Genomic DNA, 11,324 nt, shown 5'->3' with positions numbered 1-11,324 from the left:
GTGAAACACCCCTTTAACTGTTCGCAAAAGGGGATCTTTGAGAGGCTTTTCAGAACGTGTACATGATATTTGGGTAGACACGAACCACACGATGTATTTGGACACGTGCTACATAAGCAGAGAAACACTGCTGGGCAGTCTCTAATCCACTCCTAGATGTCACTTAGTAAAAAGTGTTTTTAAAAGTGCCGACAATACACCAGTTGATCAAACAGATTGTACAGTATTTCCCTCCTATCTTTCATTTTTATATAAAGCAGATGTGCAAGTGTCTACACCTTTGTGAAAAAAACACTTTTCTAAATAATTATCAGAGCAAATAAAAGCACATTTGAGAGCAACTTACCTAATTAGCTTCATAAAGACCACCACATACGTAAAGCCCAAAGGCAATGAAATCTCAAAGGGACACAATAACTCCAACGAAAAGAGATATAACCCACATGAAAGAACGTTTAACAATTTTTTGTCCGTCGAAGAGCTTTTCATTTCCTTGAGGAGAGAGCAATTAATGCTCAGTGAGTAGATTGTTTTTGGCAATTCAGGTTTCGTGCCCTTAAAGTGAGCAATTTTTTTTTGGAAGTTTCCACGTTACTGGTACAGTTACGATTGTATTCTGATGAGTTCCTGGGATAAACAAATCACCTAGTGTTAGAGACTAAACTTCCTAACTTACAAATAATTATTTGTTTGTTTCCAGTTTACAATGGTAAAAAAACAAAGACTTCACAATGTGTGTAAATGGGAGGTAAATGTATTTTTAAAAACAGAATAAAAAGCTGCATGTTAAAAACTGGGTCACAGACTAATAAATACATACATCAAAGACATGAAATTTTCAGCAGCTGGTTTTAAAGAGCAAGGAAGTGGGGAAAAACTAGCTGTCCAGACTCCATTCTGGCTTTGTGGCCTATATGGTAGAAATATCTGCAGTTCAAAAACAAGTTAATAGAGGAGTAGAATCAACTTTGTCACCTATTTTCTTTTTAAAAAAATTAAGCTACTTCCTAAAAGTGTGGTGTAAAACCTAAAGCAACTTTCATTTTTTCATGCACTTGATGACATTGAATTAAAAAAAGAAATTATTATTTTAACCCAGAAAAAATGAGTCATCTTGTACTATAAGGACAGCCTTACTGCAAATTTTGTACAGTAAAAGTATTTCTAGAAATACACCAAAAATGACTTTCCCATAACAAAATATAGAATTATGTATCTGATTATCGAGTTTCAATACTTAGGCAAAACAGAAACATCTACAAGTTAAGTTTCAAAAAAAAAAAACAAACAGTAAAAAGATGTTTTGTCTGCTGTAGAGATGCCAGAAAGCGATGCTGGACACCAGGATTTCCAGAACAACCCCCTTTCCAAAGTGATGTGCAGTCTGTGAATTAGACAGTAAGAGAAAATTGATCCTGCTCTATCGGTTTCTCCACCCAGGCTCCAAGTCCTGCCTTCAGGAACGCTTTGAACAAACACTCTTTGGCAGTTTGATACTCAGCGGCTCCTTGCTTCGTTTCGTGGTACAGGTTAGGCTTGAGGATCTTTGAGCGTAAGCTGGACGAAAGCTGCATGGATTGAAAAACAAAAGAAAAGATGAGAGACGGTGAACTCTTAAGTCAAACAATTCAGGAGTGAAGGAGTTATTAAAGCAGCCGTTTTCAAACAAAGGTGTGGACTACTAAACCTAACCTTCAGGAAGCAGAACGAGGCAAAGCCGGCCAAGTATGCAGAGCTGAAAGGAAAACAGCACTGCGTACTCTCCCTCCCAGCCATCCAGCTACCGCTGCCTTGCACCCAGCTTCACAGCACCCACCTGGGACTTCACATCTCTGCACAGAGTTGGCCCCTTGCAAAGCACGCCCTTCCGCAGAGCCTAACTGCATCTTAACAGCAGCACTTTGAACTTCACTTTTCAGCAACGCTGCGATAATTTGACCACAATACCATGCTTTTTGCATCTCCTGGATTATCAGCTTGCTTTGGCAGAAGAAATCTAGACACCGAGAAAGCACTAACTGATACCTCCTGGTATCCTGTCTTTCTAAGGACAGAGTGAAATCCCACTTCCACTAAAATCGAAACTACTGAGATTATCTTTCCAAATAAATTAAAATGATAAGACACGCTCAAAGGAGTTAACACCCTTTGTTTACTTAGCTATAACAAGAATTTTTAGATCCTTGCATACATTTGGGACTAGACATTATAAAACTAAAGAATAAGCCAACCAAAGACAGAAAGTGTTTTATGAGCACAGAAAGCAGCACGCACGAAGGTATTTCGTTATGAGTAAAACAGAAGTGGGAAATCTTGCACTTTTGAATACCTTTGCATGAATACGCATCCAGCGGCTGTACAAAGCATGCTTACAAAGGCGAGATGCACGACCCATTTCATCTTTGCCGGTTGTAGCATTAATAACTTCAAGACCAGTGTCTCCTACTGTCCAGTTTACACTGAAGTTTGGTGCTTTCCCTGGTTGGCGGGCTTCCGCATTGCTAATACCTGAAAGAAAAGAGTTATTTAATGACAACAATATATATTAATTCTTGATTGTTCTTTTTATTGAGGAATAAGCCATACAGCAGAGTTGAGATCTTACTGCTACATAATCTTATAAGCAATTCTTTTATTATGAGAACCTTCTCCTACAGAATTTCAGCTGAATCCCAGGGGTTTCGCCATGCATATTGCATTCCCACTGGGGCTAGAACGCTCTCTTATTCATTCTGTGATTCCTAACAGAGCATTGTCAGAGCTCTGGGAAAACATCCTCCCCTTGGGCCTGAGAGGGAGGGGATTATGGAGAGACCGGTAGCAAGTAGCCCCACATGGAAAGTAATATTGGAGGCTTGCCACATGCATCTCAGGAGGATCTGGCTTAGCTGATATGACAAGCGAATGAGCCAGCGATCAACCTGCAGATAACGATGAAACAGAAATAAAGCTGCTCTGTTCCTGCACAAGAAACCACCGGTCTCAAAACGCATTTGGTAATGGCACTAGCCAAATATGAGAAAGAGCAGATTTAGCAAAGTTTTGCCAGCTGTAACTACCTAAACAATTTCCTTTCCCTGTGCTGTTGTAACAGTTTAGGTGTGTGTTTAGTATCTCATTTCAAAACGAGCAATAACCTCATCACAATTCTTGTAAAAATATGAATCCTAGTCATGCTTCAACACTCATAATTATAATTTGGACAACAAATCCCCACTACAGCTTTAATGGGAGAAGCCATACTTATTTAGAAGTGCCCACAATGTGCTTTTTCACTTTCCTTCATAGAAATGGAGTTAGGCCTATTGATTTGCAAACGAAGACATGAGCATGTCTACATTTCAGTAGCTTTAGAGTGATCCTGATACTAAATGCATTTCATTAAAAGCTACCAATCTACTCCTACAAAAGCCTGACTACCTTAAAGTACAGTCTTGCAAATTAGGAAATGTAAAAACTAGGAAGTGGCAAAATTGAAGCACTTCACACAAACTTATTTCTTCCTTTCTCCCCGGCTTTGCAGACATTCAGATGCACAGTGGTTACTACACATTAATTTTTTCACAGTACTTCCAATTCATTCAGCGTTGCTTTTGAGATGCTGTATCCTATAAGAGGCTAAGAGCTCTGCTTCTTCCACCGAGGAACAGGTAACAGCGCAGTCAACAAAGTCGTCATCATCAAGAGGCAAAGACAGACTGGTCTTGCAGAGTGGGTTTTATATCAAATCTGCTACAGCCTTTTGGTGTTTGATGCCAGGCTGTTTAGGTAAATGCCCCTAAATTGTCGAGCTATGATGTGAGCCTCAGTGCCCAAAAGGCAAGTTGGGAACCAGCAATGCTCAATTCTTTCTTTCTCTCTTTATTTATTTATTTTTGATCTCTCCTTACAGACTGTGAAAGAACGAGTACTTTGGGGGGATCTGACCTATTTTGTCATTCCTCAGCACAGGATGTTTCTCGTTTATGCTGGAGCACCTCCTTCTGCTCATCAACTGCTCAGGGACGAGCACCCGACTAGCACCGATGCTGCGGGTGCCCAAGCTAGACAAAGTGAGCCCCAACCTCAGCATCCTGTGCAAAATACCAAAATTAGCAGAAGCGCGAATCTTTCAGCTTTAACCTGTCTGTGCTATAATCATCTGCCCACTTAACATACTCTGTGAAGCTTTGCCCATTAATACCTAAGATGCCCAGAAATGGTAATCTGCCAGACTCAAGTTTTAAGAGAGAATTCAGACTATTTTGCTCCGACATGAAATTTTACAGCACCTCTCAAATACTACTTTATCTCCACCCATGGAGAAGCAAAGCAACTGCAAGTATAATCCAAACAGACGCCAGCTGCCTGGAGCAGCATTAATTCCCCCACAGGGCTCCAGCACCACGCAGTACACGGCCACCGCACTGTACCTAAGGATCCTGAGAGGTGCTACCACCCACACGCAACAGATCTCCCACGTATGCATCGGCAGAGCTCTCAGCACTTGCTCAGTGCTCGTACACAGTGGCCAGGCTGAACTCCCGAGCTATTAGTATAGCAAGTGTTTTAGGTTACGTGCACTACGAAAAAGCTGTGCAACACATTGTCTTTGATCCTGTGTTCTGTCATTTAATCACAGACCCTGCAGATGTTATATGGGCTGCAAAACTGTTAATCTAGAATTTTACCTTTAAGATTTCTCACTTCTCTCATTGGAAGAGAGCACATAACCACATGGTTTTCTTCTTTCTAATACATAATAATTTTACTCTAATGCAATTCTCATTTAAAGCCTATTTCAAATTAGTCAGATTATGACAAACTGTTAGGTCCTAAACTTCATAAAATCTAGTGGATTTATAAAAACTGAGTGTAAGCACTGCAGCAGAATGCTTTTTTTGCTGATATCTGAAATACAACCTAATAAATGAGGCTAAGCCAATCCAAATCACATGACTGCAAGACTCGCTCACTTGACGCCAGCCTCACCGCTGTGACAGCTCCTCCAGGTCTGTGGCCTGCTGGCCTCATGCCCTGCTTGCTGGGCACAGGGCTGGGCGAGGAGCTTATGGCCCTGCATGGCAGTAGCTCCCCAGCTGCAGCCTGGAAGGACCAGCACTGCGAGCGTGTGACATCTTCCTTAAATCCTGAATGACATCGTGGCTGCATACAATGAAATTCAGTTGCTTACTGTGCTCGATTCTTCCAAACAAACTAATATTCTGAAATATCAGCCACACTGAACTTCCTGATACTGTTCTATTTTTATTCTTGTTTTATGTCAGGCTGGTGAATATGACTGATACATAATAATCTGCTGAATAAATAGAAAAAAACCCTGCCATTCACCATTTTCTTAAAATGTAAGTTGAAAAAATGGAGAACCTGAACAAAGGTTTCCTGAAGAGATCTCTTCTGATTTCTTTCAGGAAAGAGGCATCCAGGAGCTGACATGCACTAAAGCAATCTACCTCATCCATGCAATGCCACAGATCTAACTCCCTTGATCTGCAAATCTGTGATCTGCAAATCCTGTAAAAGGATGCAGGATCAACAAACTGATCAGCATAAGGAGGACGCGGTTCCTCGGGAACAGGCAAATCCATTACAACTTCTAAATCCTCTTGCAAACAGCAATGAAGCCAGCAGACTAAGGACAGATGAAATCTGGAAACAGGAGAAGCTACCTTAGCAACCATTACCAAAAATACGGAGGCTCAGCTGGGTAAGCAGGTATCCAAGTCACCAGTGCACAGCCTCACAAGTTTTTATCACATCTGAAATCAGAGCTACTAGCTCGACTGGCCCATGAAAAGACCCACTGAAACACAAACAATTTTAGGGCTAGCAGCGTAAGAAAGCTCCAACCTGAGAAAAAGGAACAAATGTTTCTGAGAAAAGTAACGTCAGAAAAGCAAACCCCCAAAATAAAAAAATTTCCATGCACTAAGATAGACTCTCCCCTGCCAAAAAAGCCTCAATCTTGCTTTGTATGAAAGGAAAAGAGCAGAGGACAGAATTTCCATTCCCATTCACGACATGTAAATTTTAATCTTGAATACTAAAAACACAGATAGCATCAAGAATATCACACGAGTAATACGTGAGGAAGACCCAACAAGAACAGGATTTTATGACAAGATGAAAGTAGGAAGCACCTCAGCACAACTTCTGCTGTCATTCTTACTGGTGGGTAATGAACATGAGCATTACATGTCTCAGTTTGCAGTGATGCAAAACTCATTAAGCCATGAAAACTGGAGCTGATCATGCAAAACAAAACCCTTCCTGTGCCATTAAAGTCCAAATGCTGCAGAGCAAATAAACCTTGTTACTCTGCGAGTCACACAACAGGAGGCCTGCACCTGAAAACCTAAGAAATTATAAATTGTTGGTGTACACAAAAGGAATCTGAACTCTTTAACTGACTCTCAAAAAGCATAGAGATCTTCCACGAAGGTTACATGAAACACATCCATCTGTTTAAGATGGCATACTGACGATATCCTTAATCCAAAACCCGCTTATCAAAACTACTGAGGCAAGGGGGTTAACAAATTGCCACCATATTACAAGTGGGTCAGTCCTATTTTTTATTTAACTTAAAAATATCTCTATGATTACCTTGGCTTTTGTTTTGTATGCTACTGAAGAAATACAATGATCAGATATCGTTCATGAAGTACTGCAAAAGACCCTTTTTCCCCTTTATTTATTTAAGAGCACTCTCTCCATTCCAGAAAGAAAAATCTGTTGCCCTAAGTTTTTCCTTCGGTGAATGATTCTCTCTCCAGAACAAGATGTTTAGGCTGCACGCATCTCTTCCAGCAAATAACAGCTTACCCTTCCCTGAGGGGCTTCCTCATGCTCCTTCCATACCCACGTGGTAAACACTGTAACGCTACAGATGGGATTTGGAAAGAAAGACAAGGAAGCTGGACACTCAAGCACACATTATGTTTCCGTGGCAATTGTACAATCACACTCCTTAGGTTATTTTGCTGTATCAACTAAAAAAGGGGGGAAAAAAGTGCATATATAGACTCAGAATTTCAAATATGCTTAAATGACAACACCTTGTTCAGCTGCTTCATTATCTGCATAAACCTTGGAGAGATGCCATAGGAGTCTCTGAAGGCGAATCATAGGTAGCACAAACAGGGAATAAAGGTCATCTCAAAACAAAAGAATCTGATAACACTTAAGGTGGATCATATCATCTCCTTCAAAATCTAGATGTGATCACAGCACAATAAGCTGAAACTAGTAATGGAAGAGAAAACTAGGATAAAAAGGAAAATATTTTATCCTCATTTGAAAACTGGTGTAGCCAAGCTATTTCAAGAACAACGCTCAGAATTTATTTGTGGATATTATTATAACCAGGTCTAACACATGAAAGCGAAGGTCACAGCTTCCTCGTTCCAGCACTTACAGAAATAACCAAGGCTGACAGTTCTTTGAGGACTGAGCCCACAGACAAGTTTCATTAGAAAGGAGATAGAGGGCTGAAAAACACCAATGTGAATGGAAGGACTAGGTACCAAGGAAACTGCCAAAATCACCAAAGGTTCTGTTGAAGGATATATTTTTGTTAAAAAAAATGCAGAGAGCAGTTCTTCGGAAGAGTGCTGATGCATGTTCATTGAAAATCTTTATCAAGTCCTATACTGGTGACCGATATTTTGCGTACAACCCTGTGCTGAATGACTCCCCAACCCCTGTAGTGTAACCCTGCCCCACCTGATGGAGGTGGCTTCTAAAGTTTGCATGGCCAGGTCTGCAGGCTGGGAATCTTTTCCCCTTATAATTTATAAGCACTTCAGTCACTTACCATGATAAATGCTGCTTCTGTGCATTTCCTAACAAAATATGAGATACAAAGAGTGGCAGTGATTTCAGCAAAGAGGCAGCCGGGCTCCTTCCTCTGTGAAGCCAGTGTACAAAATTCAGAACAGGGTCATTCCTCAAAGAAGCTGCTCAGTTTCCCTGAATATTAGTGAAGTAAGATCCTGTCAAACTTCTAAGATGTACTTACACACTTCGGGATCCAATGTGAGAATACAGCCTGAGTGTCAAATCAAAGTCCATAAATACTTTGGGGTATAACAAAGTGTTCCTACAATATATTTAAGCAGCATATTCTTGCTTTCAAACAGTCCCTTCTGTCTGTTGGACATGGCCTCTACGCATTGTTCAGGGATCCCATGTGGCAAAGCAGGTGACAGGAAAAAATACATTGAAATATTCATCAGATCTTGGTAGAGAGGGTCTGCTGAGGATACAGTACTTCAGGTTGCTTTCAGTTCTGCAACTTGAGTTCATTCCTTGTATCAAAGGAATCAGTGGAAGACATACGTACTTCCACAGGACAGAAGAGGCATTTTTCAAAGACTTGGACAACAGAAGGAATCTTTACTTAAGTCCAGGACTGACCAAACCTACGTAATTGCACCTCGGGTTTCCAAATATTAAAAAAAAAAAAAAGAAAAAAAAGAAAAAAAAAGAAAAAAAAAGATGAAGAAAGGACTAGAATAGGAAAATTCCCGACTGATTCTACCAGGCTCTCAAAGTTTATATCAAACCTAGCAGTGAAGGGCAACTTGCGATGGCATGTGCACCTTCCTCAACAACTCTGAAGTTGGCCATTCCTGACTACCACCAGCCAACAGTCCAACGATCATGCATCTGGAATACAGAAACAGTCGCAAAGCAAAAACAGTAGAAAAGCTTACCAGTTCCAAAGGTGAGGTCCACGATTGTTGTGCATCTCCATTTAGAGAAACCAAAGGGCTGGAGCCATGTTGCACCCCTTGAGACTTCCAGCACTGGCTACTGCATTGCCACGTGGTCAGTGTTTGCTGGGAGAGCTTGTCTACCAACTGAGACAACCCAACCCAGTTTAAACCAGGAGAAGGTATGGTGATTAGCTACTCTAACATGGAGACAAGCTGCGGCCAAGAGTTGCGGCCTGTAGCAAGAACTGCTCCTTTCAACGTAGCCAGTCTGTACAAAAGCGTTCAGCAAGAGAGTTCTTTCTCCTATTCCCGGTCTTGCTACAGAAGAGGTCAGGACAAGGACAGCTAATAGTAAAAACCTGGCAGGCAGCACAGAGAGTATCTGAAGGAAAACCGGAAGCTCAGAGCAACGCACGCCACCCAGCCAGAAACACTTCAGAAAGACCAAAATAAAGCCAGTGTGGCTAAACAGCAGGGTAAGGAAGGCTATAAAATGGAGAATGGCGTATTCCAAAAAGCCGAAGCTAGCTTCAAAGGAGGCACATGGGAAGGACTGTAAAATGACAAGTTTAATGTAAACACACAGTAAAAAAAAGAGTCTGAGAAACAGCTTGCAAAAGACATAAAAATTAACAATAAATCCTTCAAACATCGCAGGAACAGGAAATCAGTTTTGCCAACAGCTGGCTAAGCCATAGAAGGAGCATTCAGAGAAGAAAGAGGATGATATTGTGAAAAACTGAATGAATTTTTGCATCCAGCTTCCCTGTTAAGGAGCCTGAGTAGGTTCCAAGGCCTGAGCCTCTCTTTTCTGGCAATACATCAGAGGACACATCTCAAACTGAGGTGCCAGTAAAAATAGTTCTAGGATAAACCTATAAAGTAAGCAAACACCAATTATAGCACCCAGATAGTATTTGACTGCGTTGGAGGAAATCAAAGATGTGATAGCAGAAAGAGTAGTCTTGGTCGATAACTTAAAAACCACGCAGTTTCCCAGGTAGGAAGGTAGCTAACATGACTCCAGTTTTCAAAAAGGCGTTCAGAGGTGCGCCAGAAAACTATCACTCAATAAACCTAACATCCTCACGAGGCAGAGTGGTAGGAACTAATGGGCACATGTGGAGATATGACAATATTGGGAAGGAGTCAACAAAAAACTGCCTTAGTATTTGAAGATGGAGGATGACCAGTGTGACACTAATTCTTAGAGAGCCGGGGGAGATCTAGGGAAGCAGAAGGCCTGTTTGCCTGATATCTACCTTAAAGGACAGGATTAATGGACACCTGGATGAACACAGTCTCCTAGGAAAAAGCCAGTCCAGCTCTGGCAAAAGGAAGCCCAGCCTCACAAGCACACTGGAGCCTTCTGAAGCAGTCAACAAATGGGGACAATGGCTATCTGACTTGCAAGGTTTTACACAGATTTCTGGAGATCATTTATCAGGATTTCTCATGAAAGGCTTCTAAAGAAACTACACAACCCTGAGATGAGAGGGAAGGTCACTGAGCTGATCAGAAGACAGGGACTCAAAGACAGGACTGAACAACTCATTCTCACAGTGGAAGCAGGTCACTACTGGAGAGCCTCAAGCTCTGTGCTGGCACCTTGCAGACCTGAAATTGAGTGGGGGGAAAAACTGGGGTAAGATTGTTGAAGATACTGAATTATTCAAGATAGTAAAGATGAGAAGCAATTGCAAAGAGTAGCAGAAAAAACCTGCAACATTGAGTAACTGGGCAATAAAACAGCAGATGAAATTCATTGTAGATAAATATAAGGTAATACACATGAGGAAAAAAAACAATCAATTTTACATAAGAAGTGCTGGACTTGGAGCTGGTTATTGGAATTCAGGAATCAGATTTTGTTTTCTAATACTCAGTTCTTCCAAAATGTCAGGTCAACATCAATCAAAAAAGGCAAAGTAAATATTAGGAATAATTATTAAAGGAGTACAGAAGATCACGATGCCACCATAGAAATCAGTACTGCTGCCTTATCTTGATTATCAGGTGCTGCTCTGGTCTCTCCAGCTCAAAAAGACTACAGAAAAATGGAAAGGATGATCCTTATGTGGAATGGTTTCCATACAAGGAACAACAAAGTGCATGAAGACTGCAGGTGGGAAAAAAGATGACGAAGTGGGAACATCACAGAGGTTCTAGAAAACTGAGTGGCACAATGAAAGTGATATGGAAAAACTGCTTATTGCCTATTTTGAGCAAAGAACTAAGGAACATCTAATTAGATTAGCAGAAAGTAAATTCCATTGCACAAATCTTTACACATCCTATGAACTGCCTTAATGAGGATGCTTGGATGCTAAAAGTTTACACCAGTCCAACAAGCAAATACAGGAGTTCATGAGTGAAAGATCCATTAAGAATTTTTAAATACAGACTCTTTACCCCTGAACTCAGGAAGTCCCTGAGCCACAGATTACTACTGCTATGCTCTGGAAGTATCTCTACAGGCTTACCACTTACTCCTACTTTTCACTGCATAACTACCAGTGGGAGAATAGTACTAGGCTAGACAGACCTTACCCTAAGACCTCAGTCTTACTTAAAACAGTTTTTATGCTGGTGACAGGTAAACGG

General features: G+C 41.0%; 1 protein-coding gene across 12 annotated transcripts in view; it reads right to left on the bottom strand.

Moving 5' to 3' along the window:
- Positions 1-736: 736 nt before the first annotated feature.
- The window catches only part of ADARB1 (adenosine deaminase RNA specific B1), a 122,017-nt gene continuing 111,429 nt past the window's right edge, over positions 737-11,324 (bottom strand). For all 12 annotated transcript variants that reach the window (XM_064515440.1, XM_064515439.1, XM_064515443.1 and 9 more), the window contains 2 exons: positions 2,330-2,508; positions 737-1,568 (listed from right to left, as the gene is read on the bottom strand). In XM_064515440.1, coding sequence (XP_064371510.1) covers positions 1,392-1,568; positions 2,330-2,508 — 356 coding nt within the window. In that variant the 3' untranslated portion in view covers positions 737-1,391. The remainder of the gene's footprint in view (positions 1,569-2,329; positions 2,509-11,324) is intronic.

This window comes from Dromaius novaehollandiae, chromosome 7 (assembly GCF_036370855.1).
Source record: "Dromaius novaehollandiae isolate bDroNov1 chromosome 7, bDroNov1.hap1, whole genome shotgun sequence".
Lineage (NCBI taxonomy): Eukaryota > Metazoa > Chordata > Aves > Casuariiformes > Dromaiidae > Dromaius > Dromaius novaehollandiae.
This window is presented reverse-complemented; position numbering and strand designations above follow the sequence as displayed.